At 61.8% G+C, this 23,130-nt stretch overlaps 1 protein-coding gene across 8 annotated transcripts in view; it reads left to right on the forward strand.

The window, feature by feature from the left end:
* The first annotated feature begins 34 nt into the window (after positions 1 to 34).
* The window catches only part of PRKAR1B (protein kinase cAMP-dependent type I regulatory subunit beta), a 64,992-nt gene continuing 41,896 nt past the window's right edge, over positions 35 to 23,130 (forward strand). The window contains exons 1-7 of one of the 8 annotated variants that reach the window (XM_079771209.1): positions 35 to 108; positions 331 to 496; positions 2,988 to 3,091; positions 5,197 to 5,255; positions 7,286 to 7,472; positions 19,390 to 19,557; positions 20,368 to 20,459. In XM_079771209.1, the coding sequence (XP_079627335.1) occupies positions 490 to 496; positions 2,988 to 3,091; positions 5,197 to 5,255; positions 7,286 to 7,472; positions 19,390 to 19,557; positions 20,368 to 20,459 (617 nt within the window). In that variant the 5' untranslated portion in view covers positions 35 to 108; positions 331 to 489. Of the gene's footprint in view, positions 241 to 281; positions 497 to 2,987; positions 3,092 to 4,283; positions 4,329 to 5,068; positions 5,256 to 6,098; positions 6,184 to 7,285; positions 7,473 to 10,045; positions 10,707 to 19,389; positions 19,558 to 20,367; positions 20,460 to 23,130 lie in introns of those variants that run through there. The other 7 variants (XM_079771210.1, XM_079771211.1, XM_079771212.1 and 4 more) reach the window with 7 other exon arrangements.

Below are 23,130 nucleotides of genomic sequence, written 5' to 3' on the forward strand. Positions count from 1 at the left end.
AGCCTGATTGGCACGCCCCTTGCGCCGGTGGCTGCGCGTCCGGAGCCGGAACCACTGCCGGAGGCTTCGCATCTGGGGTCCCCGCCTGCACCCCGGCTCCCCCCGCAGGTAAGTGGGGCTCCGGGTCGGCCCCCAGCCCGCTCCCGTCTGGGACGCTGCGCGTTTTCAGAAAGCCAGGGGTCCTTCATTTTAAGGACCGAACTTTATTCCGACCCTTCCTTGTTTGTTGGCATTTGTTTGGTAAAGTGGGGGTGCTAATGGGTGATCCTTGTGTTTTTAAGTGTCTTTAGGTCGCATTGGGTACCCCTCGTTCATGCTTCCCTCCAACAGGCGGGGGGCCGCCCTGTCTGAGGCACCTGGAGGCTCCCAGGCTGTACAGCGCAGGGAAGAAGGAACCGGCGAAGTGGCCCCTTGCGGTGGGGGTGTTACGGCCAGAATCGTGTCCCCCAAAGTTCCTGTCTTGGAGTCCTAGCCCTCAGGACCTCCATAATGAGAGGTAAGGCCTTTACAGAGACAACAAAGTTAAAACCAGGTCGTTCGGGTGGGCCCTAACCCGTAGCACGGTGTCCTTATCAAAAGGGGACATTGGGGGTGGGCACATACAGGGGAGCCCCGTGAACACGGGATGCCATCTGCAAACCCAGGAAGGACAGAGGCGGGAACAGACACCCTCACGCCCGCAGGAGGCCCCAACCTGGGGACGCCTTCACCTCGCACCTCGGGCTCCCCGGATGGTGAGAAAGTAACTTCCTGGAAATCATAGTTGCCAGAGCCGTTGTGCTGTGGGAGAGGTCAGCTCCTGGTCGGCGAGGTTGGAGACGGCAGATGGAGAGTAAGACGGAGAAGAGCAGGCGGCCTCCGTCCAGGCTGCTCCCAGGCCTCTCGGCCTGACCGTTTCATAGGACTGACTACTCCTAGCGACTGAGATGACATTGGGTTTACATCTTTTTCCTTTCTCTTAAATATGTTTTTACTAGAGGCCCGATGCACGAAATTCGTGCATGGGTAGGGCCCCTAGGCCTGGCCAGTGATCAGGGCTGATCTGTGGGGCAATGCCCCCCTCCCCCGCTGGCACCCGCCTTGTCTGGTCTGGGGCCTGTGGGCAGCTCCTGTGTTGACCATCTGCCCCCTGGTGGTCAGTGCATGTCATAGCGACCAGTTGTTCCACCGTTCGGTTGATTTACACATTAGGCTTTTATACTATCCTAATAATAGACAAATATGCAAATTGACCATACCTCTGACATGCCCACAAGCCACGTCTGCCATCCAATCAGAGCGAGTATGCAAATTAACCTAAACCAAGATGGCTACAGCCACAGAGAGCAAGGTTTCCTAGGTAACAGAGGAAGCCAAGCTTTCAGCCTGCCCTTGCCAGGCCTAAGCCTCCACTCAAGCTACAAAGTTTCAATTATAGAAGGTAAACAAATTCAAACAAATGGCAGAATGGAGCTTGAGAGAGCAAGCCAGGGTTGCCGCCGGCAACAGGGGAAGCAAAGCTTTCTACACACCCTGGCCTGGCCCACCCGCTTAAGGCAACAAAGTTTCAATTATAACCCCAACACAAATGGCTACCGGCCTCGGAGGGAGCCCCAGGCTTGGCTCTGCTCCAGGCTACAAAGTTTCAATTGTAGAAGGAAAATAAATTCCAGATACCAGGGCCTCCACTTGCGTTGCCAGGGGGTGTGGCCTGCCTGCAAACCACCACAGGCCCCTCGCTCAGGCCGCCCCACACCCCAAGGGAACCCCCACCTGATCCACGACGCCCTTCAGGGCAAACCAGCTGCCCCCCACCCCTGTACCAGGCCTCTATCCTATCTAATAAAAGAGTAATATGCAGATTGATCATCACTGCAACACACAATATAGCTGCCCCCATGTGGTCAAAGATCCTGCCCCCATGTGGACACAAGATGGCCACCACAAGATGGCCAGTAGGAGAGGGCAGTTGGGAGGCACCCGGCCTGCAAGGGAGGGCAGTTGAGAAGGACCAGGCCTGCAAGGGAGGGCAGTTGGAGGTGATCAACCCTGCAGGAGAGGGCAGTTAGGGGTGACCAGGCCGGCAGAGGAGGGAAGTTGGGGGCAAACAGGCTGGCAGCAGAGTTGTTAGGGGGTGATCAGGCTGGCAGGCAGAAGCAGTTAGGGGCAATCAGGAAGGCAGACAGGCAAGCAGTTGGGAGCCAGCAGTCCTGGATTGTGAGAGGGATCCCAGATTGGAGAGGGTACAGGCTGGGCTGAGGGACAACCCCCCTCCGTGCACGAATTTCGTGCACCGGGCCTCTAGTAGGATTGATATTAGAGAGAGAGGAAGGGACAGGAAGAGAGAGAAACACCAAGGTGAGAAACCAATCAGCTGCCTCCCTATTGGGGATCAAGCATCCAGGGCATTGTCCCGACCGGGATTCAAACCATTGACCTCTTGGTGCATGGGATGATGCCCAACCAACTGAGCTACACCAGCCAGGGCTGGGTTTATTTCTTAGCATTAATTGTAGAACTTGGAAGTCTCTGCGTTTGAGCCAAAAGGGGGTGGGTCTGTCCAAGTGTGTAACCGGGGGCAGAGAAAGAGCCCCCTCCTCTGAGTTTAAAGAGCAGTGAGAGCCCGGCCGTGTGGCTCAGTGGATGGAGAGTCCTCTCAGGCAGCAAGAAGTCACGGGTTTGATTCCCAGTTGGGGCACTTGCCTAGGTTGCAGGCTTGATCCCCAGTAGGGGGTGTGCAGGGGGCAGGTGAACGATGATGTTTCTCTCCCTCTCTCTCAAATCAATAAAATAATAATTAAAAAAAAGAGCAGTGAGAGGTAAGAAAAAGCGACTTCATCTTGTTCCAGGCTCATTGTGTGGTGTCCTGGTGACACACAGTATAAAGTGTGCCATCTAAGCAAGTGCAATAAACTGATTTTAGCAAATAGTACCCGCTTGACTCATTATTTCATCCAACAAGTGTTTGTGGGAGGTGTGCCATTTCCGGACATTCTGCCCCGCCCTAGAACAGAGCGGTGAGTTGAAGCAAATCCTGGCCCTCCTCCTGGAGCTGGTGGCCAGGTGGGGAGATGGCTCATCCAGTGGCAATGCCGGGAGATGCGGTAGTGATGTGAGTGATCTGGATGGGGTGGCTTCTCGGGGGGACGTGGGGGGTGGGATCTGAGGAATGAGGTTCTGGGGCCCTGTGATGGGGACGCAGCAGGGGGGGCGGTGTGTGGAGAGGGGGGATGCGAGCAGTCACCCGGCCCTGCCGGCCTCAGGACTCTCCTGGACTTGCCTGTGAAAAGGTGTTTGTCTCCTCGCCGTGCAGAGTGAACAAAGAACAAGACAGACACCACCCGTGCCTGGGAGACAGATGAGGCAAACAGCCTCGTGTAGATACTCAGCAGCATGTGATTGGAGCTACGAAGTGCAGGGGCCCGGGCAGTCCCCCCCCCCCCCCCCCCCCGCTGGAGGCGCCCAGCCTCTCCGCAGGTGTGGGTGCCACAGGGAAGTCCCCTGCAGAGGTGATGTTTTCACGTCGAATCGTGGCGTGGCGGGTGAACTGGCTGCAGTGGGATCTTTGCCAGGCTTGGTCACCAAGGCTCTGGGGGAGAAGAAGGAACCCCCCAGATCCAGGAAGGTGAAAACCTGCTGGGGAAGGTGAAGGGCCACGCACGGGGTGGGTCCTTCCCCGTGGGTGGAGGGACACGCGTAGACAAGCACAATTTACAGGAGTTTTGAATGGGTAACACCATCACTAGTTGCATATTTCCATTTTAAAAAACTTTTTATTTATTTATTTATTTATTTATTTTTACTGATTTCAGAGAGGAAGGGAGAGGGAGAGATAGAAACACCAATGATGAGAGAGAATCATTGATGGGGTGCCTCCTGCACGCCCCCCACTGGGGATCAAGCCCGCAACCCCGGCATGTGCCCTGACCAGGAATTGAACTGTGACCTCCTGGTTCATAGGTCGACGCTCAACCACTGAGCCATGACTCCCGGGCACTAGCTGCATATTTCAGTAGAAGGGCGTGGACATAAAACCAGGATGTGTCACTGCCCAGCGGGTGGCAACCTCGGCCCAGCTGCCCCTGCCAACGCTGCGGTCCACGTGTTCACATCCAGCCCCTAAAGGGCGTTCCTCCCACCCTCATGCGAGGGCACCAGCGCCGCTATCCAGTCCGCTTCCTAGCCTGGCCCTGTGCCCACCGAGCACCACCCACCCCTCTGACCAGGGCCATCTCATGGGCTTGTCTGTGGCGAGGGTTGTGTGCATCAGGGGTGGGCCCAGGGGATGTTTCTCAGCCGCAAAAAGCAGAACACCAGCTGTGTCCACAGCAAAGGCAGTCCAGGCCCAGGTGAGCATCTGGCATGGTGTGATCATGGCCCGGTTCCCCTCTCCGTGTCGGTTTCATCCTTGGGATGAAGCAGAGAGCAAGCAGGGTGTTGGGGAAGCGTTTGCCCTCCTCCTGAGCCACGTAGGGGACAGCAAGAGAAACTGGAGGCTTGTCGGAGGTGGGGGCAACGGGGGGGGGGTGTACCCTGCCTGCTGCTGGGGTGAGCGGGGAGGCAGTTCTTAGGGGAACCATCAAAACAGGCACCCCAGGCGCTATGGAGGTGAGGCTGGCAGGAGCTGCCACCTTGGTGATGTACGGACAAGTCACCGCTGAGAGGCCCGTTCATGTGGGACCGAGTTTCTGGGGGGCTCGGGGCACCCCGTGACCGCAGGCCCCTGACCCGGGCAGGGCCTCGTCTTGCAAGTACACTGCACAGCAGCGTGAGGGTTTGGGGGCCTCGGGGTCGGGAGGCTGTCCAGAGAGGCCCCCCCCCCCCCCCCGGGAGCAGTTATGGGGATCCTCACAGGAGACAAGTCCTGGAGCACAAGCCAGCCCTGGAGCACTGCCCCAAAGTCCATCAGGCCGTCCTGTCTGTCCTGTGCGGAGCCACCACAAGGGGCCCGCGTAATAGGAGGGGAGGGGGAGGGGGAGGGGGAGAGGGAGGGGGAGCTTGCAGACAGCCGAGGGTTGAAGGGGGTCGTGGGATGAAGATTTGGTTCGGATGAGACTGGACGCAGGTCCAAATGATTCTCCTCCAACAGGTGTGCCAGGACCCGTGTGGTGTGCCTGAGACACGGCAGGGCCCGGAGGCATGCTGAGGGCAGGGCTGGGGAGGCAGAAAGGAGATCCGTGTGTCCAGCTGAGTGCAGCCTGTTCCTTACCCTTCAAGGAGACAGAAAGCAGCAGCCGGGGCAGGGCAGCCAGCCTGTGGTGTGCCTGCAGGGACAGGTGAGCAGGGACAGGGGAGCAGGAACAGGTGAGTGGACCAGAAAGCAGGTGACTTCCCCGTCAAGGCTTGGGCTCCCAGGACAGTAGGGACTCAGGCTGGCTGATGTGAGGTCCCTGCCACCACGGGGCAGCCTGGGGCAGCGTGCTGAGAACAGGCGTGCTCACGACCCCTGTGGTGAGGCAGCCATCAGGGCTCGGGGCCTCAGGGCGCCCTGCACACCGGGGTCATGGAAGAAGTTAGGGCGCCCCTGTGACTTCCCACTGGGGCGTCAGGGCGAAGCTGGCGCCCTTCAGCCAGAAAAGGGAGTGCGCTCCCTCTCCCTGGAGGTCAGAGCCGGCACCCCCGGGAGCTGGAGACAGACCCTGAGAACTGAGGCACCTGCCATGTGCCTCCCAGGTGTGAGCAGTCCGGCCCCGCCATCGTTTCAGGCCCACGGGCTGCAGCCCGCCCGGTGGGCAGTCACAGGTTCTGCGTGGGGGGCGGGGAGGACGGGAGCGGGCCGTGGCCTGGCCTGGCCGCGCATGGGTCTGGGGCCTTGTCTGTCCAACACGAGGCCTGTCCAGGCTCCAGGTAATGCACCCCTGAAAGCCAAGGGGTGGGAAGCGGGGGATGGGGCAGAGAGGAGGTGGGGAGAGGGAGGGGAGGGGGGAGAGGGGAAGGCGGGCAGGATGGGGAAAGGGGGAGAGGTTGGTCCTTGGGGAGATGGGCGAGTGGAGTGTGGGAGACACACCGGGGTGGGGGCGGGGGGTGGGTGAGGGGGTGGCGGCAGCGGTGAGTCCGGCGCGGGGGGCGGGGATCCGCGCTGCTGGGGGCGGGCGGAGGGCGGAGCTGCACTGCGGACCCGCGCGCCCTGCCTGCGTCCCGGCGTCTCTCCTCCCGGCGCCCCGCGCCGCCGCCTCCCGCCTCCGGCTCCGTCCGCGCATCCAGGTGCGGGGTCTGGGGTGGGGTCTGCGCTGGGCCGCAGCTGGCCGGGAGGCCCCGGGAAATGTGGGTCTTTGGGGAGCCCCTGCCCCCGTGGCTGGACCCGGGCCCGCAGGGCCATGGGGGTCGGGGCGCAGAGGCCCAGTGTGCTGGGCCCACGGCGGGGGCGCGGCGGCCGGGGAAAGGGCTCGGGGGCCGGGGAGGGGGCGCGGGCCGGGGAGGGGGCGCGGGCCGGGGAAAGGGCTCGGGGGCCGGGGAGGGGGCGCGGGCCGGGGAGGGGGCGCGGCGGCCGGGGAAAGGGCTCGGGGGCCGGGAGGGGGCGCGGGCCGGGGTCCCTGCCGCCGGGTGCGGGCGCCGCCGGGCTCCTGGCGGTCGCGGTGCCCGAGGCCACGGCGCAGGCTGAGGACGGCGGCCCTTGTTCTCCAGGCTCCATCCTCCCCAGCCCTCCGCCGGGTGCGGGCTGTTTGTTCTTTTTCGGACCAGCGCCTCCCCAGCTCCTGCCCTGTGGCGGACCCGCCACCCCCCCTCCTCCCCGCCCCCCATCTCCAGCAGCCCCGGGGGCATGTTTCCCTGTCACACAGCTGTGCTTAAGAAGGGGCGGGGGTGGGCGCGAGGGGACCCCCGCCGCCGCCGGACCCGGAGGGGTTCTCCGCCCGCACAAAGCGGGGGGCCCCTCCGCCCCGCAGGGTCTGCTGAGGGCCGAGGCTTTGCGGCTGTAGCAGCCCGTCCGGGGCGCACGCAGAGCCCAGGGCCCTCGGACCAGCCACGTCGCAGCAGCCGCCTCGGCTTTGGCCCCGTGACGCTGAGCCTCGCACGTGCGTCAGATGCATATTCATTCATTCATTTTATTTATTTTTTAATCCTCACCCGAGGGTATTTTCCCGTTGATTTTTAGAGCGAATGGAAGGGAGAGAGACAGAGAAACACATCCTTGGGTTGCCTCCTGCACACGCCCAACCAGGGCCGAGAACCTGCAACTCAAGCATGTGCCCTTGACCGAACCGAACCGGGACCCTTCAGTCCGAGGCCGATGCTCTGCCCCCCACCCCCCTCCAGGACACGGCCGGGGCTCCCCAGGGGGTGCTGAGTGGGCGTGTGTCTCCCGCAGGACGCTGGGCGCCATGGCCTCGCCGCCGCCCCACCCGGAGGAGGACGAGGGCCTGCGGGGCTGCGAGCTGTACGTGCAGCGGCACGGCGTGCAGCAGGTGCTGCGGGACTGCGTGGTGCACCTGTGCGTGGCCCGGCCAGACCGCCCCATGCGCTTCCTCCGCGAGCACTTCGAGGCGCTGGAGAAGGTCAGTGGTCTGCACGGCCGGCGTCTCCGCCCTCCTTCGCCCTGTCCCTCAGGGTGTGACCGCCCATGGGTCCCCGTCGCCCACGAGACCCCGTCGCCCAGAGACCCCGTCTGGGCTCTCTGCAGAGAGAAGCCGTCCAGAGTCCCTCCCCTCCCGGCGTTCAGGTAGCTCCTGGGGCTCACCGGCCGGTTCACCTGAAGGGCCAGGTGCGGCCGGGCCAGGGATGGATGCCTCGGGCACCTGGGAGAGAGGCAGTGGCTCTGAGGGGCGTGATGTGGGCGGCTGAGCTCAGACTCCCGTTAATCTGCCCACTCGGGTGGGAAAGTGCCCCTCAGACGTGTGCGGGGGGGGGTGTGTGACGTGGGGGCACATGCCTGATCCCCCTTCCGAGGAGGGAGACCCCTGCTGGGTCCACTCCCTGGGGATACGGCCCTGTCCACTCTGCCTGCTTCCCTGACCTGCCCCCCTAAGCTCTCTGGTGCCGCCCAGGGTTCCTCCTCACGGCCCGTTCGTCACCCTGAGCTGTGCCTGTCCCAGGGGCCTGCATGGGGCCCAGTTCAGGCTCAGTCTGTTCAGCACCCGAGTCCCTGTGGCACCCCCCTGGGCGGGGTCTCGCGGCCACGGAGCCCGGACCAGGGGAACGCGTTTATTCCTTCCCTTTGAAGCAATCTGTCAAAAGACATTCTATTTATTTTTTAAATATTTTTATTGATTTCAGAGAGGAAGGGAGAGGGAGAGAGAGAAACATCAGTGATGAGAGAGAATCATTCATCGGCTGCCTCCTGCACGCCCCCTGCTGGGGATGGAACCCACAACCTGCCCTCCCAGGCGCTTCCTCCACATGTGCCCTTTGACCGGGACTCGAACCCGGGACCCTTCAGTCCACAGGCCGACTCTCTATCCACTGAGCCAGAGGAGCTAGGGTTTAAAAGACATCTTAGAGCAGTGAAGCCTTTTAAAGAAAACGGACAGTTCAGAGGAGAGAGAAGAAACGAATTCGTCGGCTCTGCTCTCACTGTGATCATGTCATAGACGCCCCTCGTGTTCCGTGTGATGTATGTATCCCACGTCCCCCACAGACTCGCTGTAAGTGACGGGCAGGGGGGTGCTGAGCAGTCACATGGGGTTTCTCCCGACCTTTCCCTCGTGACTGGAAGTGGTGGTTTCTGGTTTTTCAGGTTAAAAGTAACGCCACCCTAACGCGTACACGCATCTTTTCCGTGCGTACTTTGGTGGGTTCAGTGTGGCTTCTCAGCAGTGGAATTCCTGGGGTTCCCACTGCGGCCTCTGGCGGAGGGGCCCCGTCGGTGCTGCCGACGTGATTTTTAGAGAGAGTGGAAGAGAGAGAAAGAGAGAGAAACATGGATGTGAGAGAAACACATCGATGGGTTGCCTCCTGCACGCGCCCTAACTGGGCCCAGGCCGGGGAGGCGCCTGCAACCAAGATATGTGCTCTTCCCTTGGAATCAAACCCGGGACCCTTCAGTCTGCAGGCTGGTGCTCTAGCCACTGGGCCACACCGGCCAGGGTGGCTGTTTTATTTATTTTTTTAATATATTTTATTGTTTTTTTTTACAGAGAGGAAGGGAGAGGGATACAGAGTTAGAAACATCGATGAGAGAGAAACATTGATCAGCTGCCTCCTGCACACCCCTACTGGGGATGTGCCTGCAGCCAAGGTACATGCCCTTGACTGGAATCGAACCCGGGACCCTTCAGTCCGCAGGCCGATGCTCTATCCATTGAGCCACACCGGTCAGGGCCAGGGTGGCTGTTTAATTTAAACACGTTTTCCAGCGGAGAGATGAAAATGGCCACGGGCCCCAGTCCGCTCCGGTTACTTCTGAGGTCGCGTGCAGAGGAGACCGGTCCCCGAGCACCAGGACCGAGGACGGGGCGGGGAGTCCCAGCTCCCGCACGTTTGACGTGGGAGACTCAGGCAGTGATGTCCTTAACCTTCTCAAACCGTGGCCTGGCTAGAACTGGAGCTACTTAGCTTGGTCCGTTCACAGGTGACCCCCAGCCGGGCACTAGTCTCACAGGGTGTGACTTACAGCCGTCCCAGGCAGGAGCCCGACAGGACGCCGAGCTGAGGGGCTCACCTGGGCGCACTACGATCAGTGGCTGGAGACATATGGGTGGTTCCATGGGGTGGGTGTGGCCATGTAATGGGAGGTGGGGACTGGAGGCGGAGCCACGGTCAGGGGGGGCTTGGTCTGGTGGGGATGCTCGGTCTTGCTGGTGGCCGGGGTGTGGGGTGAGGACAGAGGCCGGGGCACCACTCCTGGGGTTTAGCCTGGGCTCTCCCACGGATGGGGTGCCACTTGCCAAGAAGGGGCAAGGGGAAGAGGCAGGTCGGGCGGGAGAATTAGGAGTTCAGCTTTGGACGTGAGGGCGAGTCCTCAGGGAGGCTGAGGGTTTGGAGCTGGGGGAGAGGCCGGGCGAGGACGGAGGCTGAGGGAGCTGACGGGTCCCTCTTGCCCTGGGAGCTGGGGACCGCCAGCCGGGACAGGTCCAGAGCGAGTCCCGTGGAGGCCGGTGGCCCACGCAGCACAGTGAGGGGGCCTCGGGCCCAGTCTCGGCTCCGAGCCAAGCATCCTGCTGTGCCGAGCTCGTGCCTGAGTCCTTAGTTTCCAAGGCACGGTCGCCGTGGCGACTGCATCAGTAACCAAGTCCCGGAAGCTGGGCCTGAAGCAGCGGGAACAGGCTCAGCGCTGGACGCGTGGGCCTCTGGGCGCAGAGGAGCCGTCTGAGCCCGTCGTGTGCCCGGGACCAGACCACAGGCTGTTGGCTGCCGTCTCTGTAAGAGCTGCTAGGACAGGCTTCGGGCGATTGCGTGAATTCTCTGAAACTGTACGCGTGCGTTCACTGGTGCATCTTGGACCCTCAGGTGCCCCGCGCTCCTCAAGCAGCAGGTCCTGGCATCGCAGCGCCGGCGCCGCCCCCCGGCAGGGCCTCCCCCGGCCGCTGGGCCGTGAGTGATAAGGGCCAGGAAGCCGTCTTTCCTCTGGGAGGCCGGCTCCGGGACGCGGCCCCGGGCGGAAGCCCTGTCACCGGCCAGAAGGGCAGGAAGGCTGTGAGCCTGAGGCTGGCGGGTGTGGCGGGCGGCACAGACCCAGGATGGCCCAGCTCTCGGGGCGCTGCCCTGGCGGGCCCCGCGTGGCACCCGGTGCCCCGGCCTCGGTGAGTGCGGGTGGCGTCTCGGGCCGGTGATTCTGGGAGGAGACCTACGGGGTAAGACGCTCCCTGTCCCCTGGCGCGTCCGCGGGACTCGGCCTTCCTGGGGGGGGGTGTGACGACGAAGCCACCCCCTCCTCACAGTGTGTTTCGTGCCACCGAGAAGATGACCCACAGACAGGCCCGGCCTCCCGCCTCCCGCCCCGCGGTCGCCGTGGGGCAGCACGTGGCCGTGGTGGGGCGTCAGGTGCTCGTAGGTGCGTTTTCTAACGCCCGCGCGGCCGGAGACCTTTCCGTACACTCCTCTGCTTTGGGCGCAGCTTCCCCGGCGGAGCGTCTGCTCACGTCTCTGCCCGTTCCATCGGCGTGTTCTTGCCGTGGAGCGCGACGACTCTCTACGTCTTACACGTGTGCCCTTACACACATGGATGCATGCTCCTTGTCAGGCAGCGGTGGGCAGGTGCCTCTTCGCGTCCGTGGCTCCTCTTTACAGCGTCTTTCACCGGCACGTTTGTGCTCCCGAGCGGTCACTGTTTTTGAGCAGCCCGTGCTTTGCGTTTAAGGTTGTATCTCCGATTCTCCGCGGGGTTGGGTGCACCTTTGCCGGTCGGTCACCTGGCCACCCGTCCGGGGCCTGGTTCTGCTCGGGGCTCGCCTGCCGGGGACGCCCCCCGTCTGGTGACCGGTCCTTAGTGAGCGTCACAGGCCATGTGTCTTCCAGCTTCGTTCTTTTTCAAAATTGTTTTTCTTTGTTTTTATTGACTTCGGAGAGAGGAAGGGAGAGGGGGAGAGAGATAGAAACATCCATGATGAGAGAGAATCATGGATCAGCTGCCTCCTGCACGCCCCCCACTGGGGATCGAGCCCGAAACCCTGGGACGTGCCCTGACCGGGAATCACACTGTGACCTCCTGGTTCATAGGTCGATGCTCGGCCACGGAGCCCGGCCGGCCGGGCTCACAATTGTTTTGTCTCCTGTAGTCTCTGTGCCTTCCCAGGTATATGTTAGAGGACAGGGTGACAGGGATTCTGACTGGCGTTCCGTTGAACGTAGGAGTCCGTGTGGAACAGACAGCTTAACAACACGGAACCTTCCAGCCCACGAACTCAGAACATCTCTCCGTCTCATGGAGTCTCTGATCTCTTTCGTGAACGAAAGAAAAACACATGTTGTTTTCAGGTTGTAGGTTCTTCACGTACGTCGTTAATTTACTGCTATTTCGTTCTTTAGAGATTTTAGTTTTCAGTTACAATTTGCATTCAGCATTGTTTTGTGTTTGTCTCAGGTGCAGAGCGCAGTGGTTAGATAGTCCTGTGCTTTACGGAGTGGTCCCCCCACCATTCCCAGCACCCACCTGGCCCCACACGCCGTGAGGACAATGTTATTGGCTATGTTCCCTATGCTGTGCTCTATCTCATTTTTTATCCTAAGTGGTACTTTTTGAAAAATACCTATTTTTATTGATTTCAGAGAGAGGAAGGGAGAGGGAGAGAGAGATAGAAACATCCATGATGAGAGAGAATCATGGATCAGCTGCCTCCTGCACGCCCCACACTGGAGATTGAGCCCACAACCCTGGCATGTGCCCTTGACTGGAATCAAACCCGGGACCCTTCCATCTGCAGGTCACGCTCTATCCACTGAGCCACACCAGCCACGGCTAAGTGGTACTTTTAAAAATATGAACAGTCTTTCCTTTTCAGAGCAGTTTCAGGTCTGCATGAAAACGTAGTGTAAGGTACAGGGAGGTTCCCATCACCCCCTCCTCCCACGGTCTCCCGCTAATTGACGTTTTGCATTAATGAGGTGCAGCTGCTACAAATGATGACACGTTACTATGAACTGGAGTCTGAGGTTCCCCTTGGGGCTCAGTCCTCTGTGCGTCTGTGGGTTTTGACAGTTCATAGAGTCACAGGGCTGCCAGGCCAGCTCCCGAGGCCCCTGGCGCCGTCCGCTCACCCTCTTCTCTCCCCCAAGCCCCTGGCAGCCCCTGGTCTAATCCTCACTCGAGGATATGTTTCTTACTGATTCTTAGAAGAAGGGAGAGAGCGTGAAACATCGATGCGAGAGGGAATGGAACCTTTTGGTGCCTGGGACGACACGCCAACCGTCTGAGCCTCCGGCCAGGGTGCGACCCCTGGTCTTCGTGTTGTCTCTGTGATTTTGCCTTCTCCAGAGCGTCACACGGACGGAGCCGCACAGCCCGTAGGCTTGTCAGACTGGCTTCCGTCACTCGGTCCCGGGCAGCTGGGTCCCTCCGTGTCTGTTCATGGCTGGCAGCTCTTTCTTTTCCCCGCTGCATAATGTTCCTCCGTCGGCGGGACCAGTTTGTTTATCGTCGCCTGCTGACGGGCGGGCGTCTGGGGGCTTCCTAGTCCTGGCGATTATGGACTCAGCTCCTGTGAACACCGTGTGCAGCTGTGAGCACGGCCCCAGGGCTCCCAGAGCCCCTGTCGGGGACAGGCCTCCACGTGGTGGGCGCTGGGCACCGTGAGAGGAGAACCACGAGGCCCGAAGCCACAGCCTCGCAGCCCTGGCGCTGGGGGGGCCACGTCCCCGGTGGGGGGGCCACGTCCCCGGTGGGGGGGCCACGTCCCCATGGGGGCCGCCTGCTGAATGTCTGTCCCCTTGGTGCTGGGACCACTGGTGCTGCCCTACTGTGCGCTGCTCCTCCTCCCGTCCCGACACCCTCTCTTCAGGCCCAGGCCCAGGCCCGACGCTGCTCCACCGGCCGGGATCTGGCTCTCAGGGCACCTCCCGGGGCCTCTGCCGGGAGCGATGCACCAGCACAGGACGGCCGGAAACTTCAGACACGGCGTTTGTCTCCAGGACGACTTTATCACGAACGACGTAACGGAAACGCCCGTTTAGAAAGAAGTCCGTCCCCTTCTCTCCGTGCTTCTGTCCATCTCGCTGTGCGTGCTTGTGGGTTAGGTGTGCGTGCGGTTCTGTGCCCCCTCCTCCCCCCATCACGCGTGGCCGCGTGGACAGTGCGGCTCACGGGAGGGGCAGGATCGCCTCCGGCGCCTGTGGTCCCGCCGTCGCCGTGTGCCAGGCTCCACGCAGCGTGTCCCGCTCGCCTGCTCCGGGGCACAGCAGCGTGTTTGTGCCGAGGGCGCCACACCAACGCCTGTCTGATCCGTGTCTCACACTCGGAGCCGGGGCGCGTTCCGCTGCGGCGAGACGGGGCTGCCTGGGCCCGCAGCCCGTTGGGAGCGTTTTTTTCAAAGGAGCCTAAACCTTCCAGAAACGACCGGATAATACGGAGAGAGGTTGGTTCCCCCAAATTCCAGTACATTAAGAAAGTACAGCGAAGGTTGAAGCCACGGAAATGTGTCACCAACCTCGCGAGAGTGACTTCGCTTCCCTGGGGCTTCCTCCTGGGCGGGTCCTTCCTCTCCCTTCTCTCTGTCCCACGCGTGAGAAAGCCGGCCACTTACTGGATGTGCCTTTTATTTAATTTTTTATTTTTAAAAAGATACTTTTAAAGTTGGTTTCAGAGAGGAAGGGAGAGGGAGAGAGAGACAGAAACGTCAATGAGAGAGGATCATGGATCGGCCGCCTCCTGCACGCCCCACCCTGGGGATCGAGCCCACACCCCGGGCAGGTGCTCGGACCGGGAATGGAAGCCTGAGCTGGTTCATAGGTCGACGCTCAGCCCCTGGGCCACGCCGGCCGGCCGGGCTGGATGCGCCTTTTAAAGCGATAGGCTGTTTCGAGAGAAGTGTTAGGTCTACAGAAAAGCTGGGCAGAACGTACAGCACCCCCTTCCCTGTCGTAACTTCCTGCGTCCGTGTGGCTCGTCGTGACAGCCCACGAACCAACGTCGTACCCACGGGCATGGGCAAAAGTAGGTTTACAGTTGTTCGCGTGGAAGACAACACAGTAATCGATACGCGTCAGAGAGTAATATGCCAATCGACCGAACGGCGGAACGACCGCTCGACCAGTCACTGAGGCGCGCTGACCACCTCTTGGTCCCTTCGCCCAGCCGGCAGACTCCCATTGCCTGATGGCGAACGGGAGCCGGGGGTGGGTGGTGGCGGGGGGCGGGGCCAGCTGCCGGCAGCCAGCAGCTGGGGAAGATGGGCCTGATCCCAGGCCAGGCCTAGGGACCGTACCCGCACACGAATTTTGTATGCCGGGCCTCTAGTCTATCTATAATAATCTATAATAATAAAAGCATAATTTCTAATTAGACCGGACGATCTTCGGGACGAAGGTGTGGCAGCGGGGGCCGAGCCCCTTGCACGGATTTCGTGCATCGGGCCTCTAGTTAACAAATGACACAAGAATGAACTTTCACGTCCTCACAACTGTAAGCCTGCTTTGCCCGCCCTGTGTGGTTACCTGAAGCCCCTGGTGGGCATCAGGGTCCTGTGGCTGTGACTGCCGCGGGGGGAGGACCCGGGGCGTCTCCTGTCGTTCCTGAGCCCAGTCCTACCTTTTTCCTGGGCCCATCAGAGCATATGGAATACCGAGAAGGTGTGCAAATCAGAATTTTAGAATCCAGTGTGTGCCCTGTGGGACATTATTTCAAGGCATCCTAGGATGAGTTCAAATCTATTTCTCACTCAAAACCCATAGTCTTCCCCCGGCTGGTGTGGCTCAGTGGTCGAGCGTTGACCTATGAACCAGGAGGTCGGGGCACATGCCTGGGTTGTGGGCTCAGTCCCCAGTAGGGAGTGTGCAGGAGGCAGCTGATGAATGATCCTTTCTCATCATTGATGTTTCTCTCTTCCTCTCCCTTCTCTCTAAAATCAATAAAAATATTTTATAAACCATATTATTTGACAACAACCCAAGTAAGCTACTAGTAATTAATAAAAAGCCAGAAAGAGAGAGTCTCCCCATATGTTTGGAAACCAGTAGAGAGCTTTTGCATTGTTTATTGGTTAAAGAAGACTGTCAGGGAAAAGTGATGAGATTTTTAGAATTGAGTGACAGCAAAGCACCTCATGTCTAACCCTGTGGGGTGCAGCACAGTGGGTAGTTAGAGGGAAATTCATAGCTTCGTGAGGAAGCCAGGTCAGAACTGGTGAGCGGTGCGTCCGGTTTCCCAGGTGCAATGGGGATGATCACGGTGGAAAGGCAGCGCCCCCTACCCCGCCCCCCCCCGCCCCCCCGTTCTGGGGCCAGAAGCCCACGGCCAGGGCTGCTCAGGTGGTTCCGCTGGGCTCTGAGGGGGAAGCCACCTGGGCAGGCGCTGGATCCGCCATCTCCGCCTCCACCACCACGGGCGTGTCTGTGCCCACACTCTCTCTTCCTATCAGGACACCGTCATGGGGTCACCTCCCACCCCCCAATCCAGGATGACCTCGTCTCCACCTGACTAGATCCGCAAAGATCCTCTTCCAAATAAAGTCCACACTGTGCGGTTCTGGACGGGTAGGAGTTTTTGAGGGACGCCAGAACTAGAGAAATAAAGCCAGAAAAATAAAAACAAGGAAGAAATAACAGGCAGAAGCAGAAGGTAATGAAGTGGAAGCTGAGGAAACCGTGAAGACAAGCGAGGCTGACTCTGAAGAGAGGAAGGAGACAGACAGACAGACATCTGGGAAGGCCACGGACGGAGTAAAGGAGAGACATGCACCCGTGGGGCAGGAGGTGCTGCCCTGAGCGGGGTGCTGGGGAGCGGCGAGGGGTGAGCTCCCAGCTGCCCACGGGGTGTCCCCTGGGTTCGGCTCTTCTCATTGGGGTCAGCTCAGAAGACACCGCCTCCAGGAGGCCCTCCGTGACTGCTCCACGAGGGAGGTCTGGGAGCCTCCCCTCGCTTGCACGCCCCTCCCACCTTGTCCTTTCACGTGCTCACCCCTTACCTCACTGGGACCGTTCACGTCTGTCTGTCCTGTTAGATCGCGGCCCCCTTCACGGCAGAGTGGTGCCGTCTCCTCGGCCGTCCCGGAGGGTGGGTGTGCGACAGGTGCCCAGTGAGTGACAGCTGCTCCCTTCACCTGCCCTGGATGTCCGCGTGCCCGGGACACGGCCTTCGCCCTCTCCAGCCTCGGTTTCCCCGCCTCGGCTGGGCCTGCCTTGCTCTCTGAGACCCACAGTGTGACAGGAAGGCTGTGGTTCCTGGGCGGGGCTGGTGACCACCCCACGTGGACTGGGGTCCTGGGTTGCGCCGGTACCTCCTCCCGAGAAGGCTCCCCGTGGGCGAGGCCTCTCCTCTGGGGCCGAGGCCAAGGGAAGACTCAGGCTGCGTGATTAACGGCCCCTGGAGATCCCCTGGGGAGGGCAGCGGCCCAGCGGGCGGGCGTGGGGCAGGGCCCTCCTCCCAGGTCTGGGTGGGCGGAGGGCACCTCCCGCCCAGCGTTTCCTTTCTGGCTGCAAGTCGGTGCCCCTCCTCGGGCAGGAAAATCAGGTCAACAGAAGACGGTGACCATCTCTGAGGTCCAGGCAGAGCCTGGCCCGGGGACCGACGGGGACAGTCCCTGGGCCGTGTGCCCGGTTCGGAGGCAGACGCCGGCTCGGAGCTTTCTGGAAACTCGGTTCCCACCCTGCTGTTAGGAAGGTCCCGCTGGCCGGGAAGGCCTGTCCTGACCCCGGCCCCGGCCATCCGGCCACCAGACAGCTCACCAGCTGGGCACAGGAGACAGGAAGGGGCCGCGAAGAATCGGGCTTTCCTGGAATCCGAGGGTCTGGGGGCGGGATGCCATCAGAAACAATGGCCGCCCGCCGCGCCGGCCTCACGTGCACGGCCACCTGTATCCTGCCTGACCGACCCCGGCTGGCGCAGACGGGCACCGTCCTGGTGCCAGGACGGCGATGCGCCCGGCCCCAGAGCGGCCGGACGTGGCTTCTGGGCTGCAGGGGAGGTCTGGGTCCCCATGGCGCCGGGACCCGAACCCCACGCCAGCCTCCGTCTGAGGGCCCTGCGGCGCCATCCCTGCGTTTCCAGGCGGCCCCTCTGTCACCCTCAACCCTGCCGTCGAGCCGCCTCCTGGGTTTCGCTGGCTGCTGACAGGCCGCTTCCCCTGGGCACAGCGACTTCAGCCGCCGACCCTCCCAGGGGCCTGTCCATCCCAATGACCCTCCCAGGGGCCTGTCCATCCCAATGACCCTCCCAGGGGCCTGTCCATCCCAATGACCCTCCCAGGGGCCTGTCCATCCTAATGACCCTCCCAGGGGCCTGTCCATCCTAACGACCCTCCCAGGGGCCTGTCCATCCAGCCGACCCCCCCAGGGGCCTGTCCATCCTAATGACCCTCCCAGGGGCCTGTCCATCCTAACGACCCTCCCAGGGGCCTGTCCATCCTAATGACCCTCCCAGGGGCCTGTCCATCCTAATGACCCTCCCAGGGGCCTGTCCATCCTAACGACCCTCCCAGGGGCCTGTCCATCCAGCCGACCCCCCCAGGGGCCTGTCCATCCTAATGACCCTCCCAGGGGCCTGTCCATCCTGACGACCCTCCCAGGGGCCTGTCCATCCTAATGACCCTCCCAGGGGCCTGTCCATCCTAATGACCCTCCCAGGGGCCTGTCCATCCTAATGACCCTCCCAGGGGCCTGTCCATCCCGACGACCCTCCCAGGGGCCTGTCCATCCCGACGACCCCCCCAGGGGCCTGTCCATCCTAATGACCCTCCCAGGGGCCTGTCCATCCTAACGACCCTCCCAGGGGCCTGTCCATCCCGACGACCCCCCCAGGGGCCTGTCCATCCTGATGACCCTCCCAGGGGCCTGTCCATCCTAATGACCCTCCCAGGGGCCTGTCCATCCTAATGACCCTCCCAGGGGCCTGTCCATCCCGACGACCCTCCCAGGGGCCTGTCCATCCTAATGACCCTCCCAGGGGCCTGTCCATCCCGACGACCCTCCCAGGGGCCTGTCCATCCTAATGACCCTCCCAGGGGCCTGTCCATCCTAATGACCCTCCCAGGGGCCTGTCCATCCTAATGACCCTCCCAGGGGCCTGTCCATCCTAACGACCCTCCCAGGGGCCTGTCCATCCCGACGACCCTCCCAGGGGCCTGTCCATCCTGATGACCCTCCCAGGGGCCTGTCCATCCTAATGACCCTCCCAGGGGCCTGTCCATCCTGATGACCCTCCCAGGGGCCTGTCCATCCTGACGACCCTCCCAGGGGCCTGTCCATCCTAATGACCCTCCCAGGGGCCTGTCCATCCCGACGACCCTCCCAGGAGCCTGTCCATCCCGACGACCCCGTGGGGACACCCTGATGGGGGTGGCGTGACGGCCGTGCCTGAGTTGGGGCCCTTTCCCTGCAGGTGCTGAGGTGTGGGGCCAGCCGCTGTCTCCCTGCCCCGTGGCCCTGGGACGTCACACTCGGCTCTGACACCCAGCGGCTGGGTGTGGTCTGTGGTTGAGACGTTTCTACGCTGTGGGGACACGGGGCTCAATCCTCTATCTTGAGTCCGTTACTTCTTTCTTTGTCCATGCATTCGTTCATCTGTTCGTGCGTTCACTCATTCTCCCCAGCGCCTGTAGCTCCCCTCCTTGTGTGTGTGGGGTCACAGTCGTGATGTGAGCTCCCACAGGTAGGAACGGAAATGCTTTGCGGGTGGTGGGAAGGGCGAGCTGGTGGGGGGCTTCTTGCCGGAGGTGACATTGAAACGGGCCTTGAAGCATATGTAGGAGTTCGCCAGGAACGGCTGGGTGGGCAGGCAGTGAGGTGGACACCCTGTCCCCCCAGCGCCTCTGGCTCCCGGCTCCCCTGCGAGCGGACGGTTGCTGAAGTGGCCCCTGGTCCCCCTTCCTCTCCCTTGTGCCCCCACAGGAAGAGAACAGACAGATTTTGGCTCAGAAGTCAGCCTCCCAGTCCGACTCGCACGATGAGGAGGTCTCCCCGACGCTGCCGAACCCCGTGGTGAAAGCCCGCTGCCGCCGCGGGGGCGTGAGTGCCGAGGTGTACACCGAGGAGGACGCCGTGTCCTACGTGCGGAAGGTGGGTGCGGGCCTGGGTGGGCTCGTCGTCATGGTCACGGCCGTGGTCGTGGTCACGGCTGCTGCCAGCCGGCATCTGTGCGCCCGAGGCCCTTGGTGCCCCGGCTGACGCTCCAACCACTGAGCCACGCTGGCCTGGGTTCTCTCTCTTTAAATTTATTGACTTGAGAGAGAGACATCGACGTGCTGTGTTGCTGTCCCTGCGCCCACGGGTGGGTCGCTGCGTGTGCCCCGACGGGGTGAGCCCACAGCCCTGCTGTGTCCGGACGACGCTCTCACCACCCGAGTGACCCAGCCAGGGCTCCGTCCTCCCTGCACGCACCCCTCACCCCACACCCCAGTCCTGAGCGCTTTCCTGATCAGAGCATGGAAATCAGTGAAACTTGCTTAAAGTCTGCGGGCCGCCTCACTTCTGGGGGCCCCCTCCCTAAACCCAGGACCCCCCTACTCAGAGGACCCCAGGATGACCGGCCAGCCCTCCTCCAGCCGGCAAGGTCACCGAAGCAAGGAGGTCGCAGACCAGGGGGCCGAGGGCCGTGAGCGCTTCCAGCATCTTCTAGGAGGCTCCGAGCTCCAGGGCCTGGCCCCCGAGACCCAGACCGTGCTGAAGCCACCTTGGGTCCCCCGGTTTCTCTCCTTTTTTATTTCTTAAATTAAAAGCGCGTGGCACACCTGACATTGCAAGTTGCCGATCGCGAGCATGACCTGGAAACAGCGAGGCCGAGTCCACCGGGGTGACGTGAGCCGTGTTCGTGTCTCGGGTCGAGCAGGTGCCCGGGGTGCCCAGAGCCTGACTGCCCCTCCCCCACAGGTCATCCCCAAGGACTACAAGACCATGACGGCGCTGGCCAAAGCCATCTCCAAGAACGTGCTGTTCGCCCACCTGGACGACAACGAGAGGAGGTAGGGACAGGCGGGCCGGGCGGCTCAGGGCCGAGGGTCTCGGCGACTCCGTCCGGAGGGGACACGGCCCAGGCAGAGGCCGCGTCCGGAGTGAGGCTCTGGGCGCCCCTGGGCAGCCCCCTCGGTCACTGGGTCGGCACCTGAAGCTCCCCCACACCTGTCCTCGGAGGGCCTGTCACTACGCCCGGCCACCAGGGGCTACTTGTCCAGCACCTCCCGTGTGAGGGTCCTCCGTTCGGCCCCGAGCTCACTGCCCCTGGGGACCTGGGCTGGCGTGCTTGTCTGGCTGCTCCCGCCCCTCTGAGGGGTCCGGGGGTGACAGTCACCTGGTCTAGAAGGGCCTGGGGGTGTCCCCTTACCCAGCACGGAGGACTGTGCAGGCGAGAAGTGTGGGTCTGGATGCGTGGGGCGGACCCCGGGTTCCCAGGTGGCCCTAAGTGCAGTCACAGGTGTGAGGGACATGGGGGGGGGGGGCGGAGCAGCCGTGTGACTCAGCCGGGGGCAGGCCGGCCCCGCCCACACCTGGTGTCCACCTGGGGACTGATTTTGGACTTCTGCCTCCGGAGTGGGGGGGGGGGGGCAGCACCTTTCTGTGCTCAGCCCTGAGCCAGGTGTTCGCTGGCCACTGTGTCCTGGGTCACCAGGTGACTAAGCGTGTCTGTTTTGACCTGAACGTACCCGTCACTTTAAAACGCCATGTCAGTCTGGGTGTTGAATGGGGGCTGCATTCCCGTGGCCGGGGGAGGGGCCGGCAGACACACCCGACCCTCAGGCCGAGGCACCTGCTCCCGGCCAGGCCGGGCCACACAGACCCACGTCCTCCTTCCCCCAGAGACTGGCCTGCAGGGAAGGCGCTCGCGCGTGCAGCCCGGCCCCCGACTCACTGTGGAGCCCCTCCACCCCCCGGGCAGCTGTGTTTCAGGCAAACTCCTCTACCCTCCAGCCCCCCCGCCACAGCCCCGAGCACTAGCTGGTTAGTAAGCGCGTAGTTCAGGGCCAGCCTGGCCCGAGTGCCAGCTGCTTGAAATTGTGTCTCCGGGCATCCAGGCTGCGCGTGTCCAGGAAGGCCTGTGCTGGGGCCCTGGGCCCCCCTTTTCCAGGCCACAGGCTTGTGGGTGGGAGCGCCAGGTGGACAGCAGCGGAGCAGATGGCTGGGTGAGCTTTCCTCTCGGGCGGCTGGCGTGGAACGAGGCCTCCGTGCGGCCTGTGCGTTAGGTCTTCGGTTTGGCATGTGGGGACGCGCACTTCCCACCTCCAAGCCCCACGGCTCCTTTCTCTGGCCACGGCCCCCAAAGGACAGGCTGGTGTCAGGACACGGTTCCGGAGGGAGTGGGCAGGGCTCTCACCTTCCCCAGATGGCTCCCCGGTGGCCGCCCGGTGGCTGCTTTTCCCAGTCCTGGAATCGGGCTCAGCAGCTTCGGGCCCAGCTGCAGTTTGGCGAGGGCAGCCCTGTTCTGACCTCGTTTGCAGGGCATCTGCCTGCTGCTCCCTCTGTGTTCCCACCGGCACGTTCCTTTCAGACAAACCCACGTGTAGGCTGACTGCACTTCTCTGCTCAGTGGCTCTTCCTGCTGAATTCAGGTTTAACACAGTACATCATCACTGCTGTCACCACCACCATCACCACCACCATCATCACCATCATCACCACCACCACCACCACCACCACCACCATCATCACCATCACCATCACCACCACCATCATCACCACCACCACCACCACCATCATCACATCACCATCACCACCATCATCACCACCATCACCACCATCATCACCACCACCATCACCATCACCATCATCACCATCACCACCATCATCATCATTACCATCACCATTACCACCATCACCACCACCATCATCACCACCACCACCATCACCACCATCATTACCTCCATCACCATCACCACCACCACCACCACCACCACCATCATCACCACCACCACCACCATCATCACCACCATCACCATCACCACCATCACCACCACCATCACCATCACCACCATCACCACCACCACCACCACCATCATTTCCACCACCACCATCATCACCACCACCACCACCATCATCACCACCATCACCATCACCACCATCACCACCACCATCACCATCACCACCATCACCATCACCACCATCACCACCATCACCTCCACCACCACCATCATCACCACCATCACCATCACCACCATCACCATCACCACCATCACCATCACCACCATCACCATCACCACCATCACCACCATCACCACCACCACCACCACCATCATTTCCACCACCACCATCATCACCACCACCACCACCATCATCACCACCATCACCATCACCACCATCACCACCACCACCACCATCATCACCACCATCACCACCACCATCACCATCACCACCATCACCATCACCACCATCACCACCATCACCACCACCACCACCACCATCATTTCCACCACCACCATCACCACCACCACCACCACCATCATCACCACCATCATCACCATCACCACCATCACCACCATCATCACCACCATCACCACCATCACCACCACCATCACCACCACCACCACCACCACCACCATCACCACCACCATCACCATCACCACCATCACCATCACCACCATCACCACCACCACCACCATCACCACCACCACCACCACCATCATTTCCACCACCACCATCACC

This window comes from Cnephaeus nilssonii (assembly GCF_951640355.1).
Source record: "Cnephaeus nilssonii genome assembly, chromosome: 5".
Classification (NCBI taxonomy): domain Eukaryota; kingdom Metazoa; phylum Chordata; class Mammalia; order Chiroptera; family Vespertilionidae; genus Cnephaeus; species Cnephaeus nilssonii.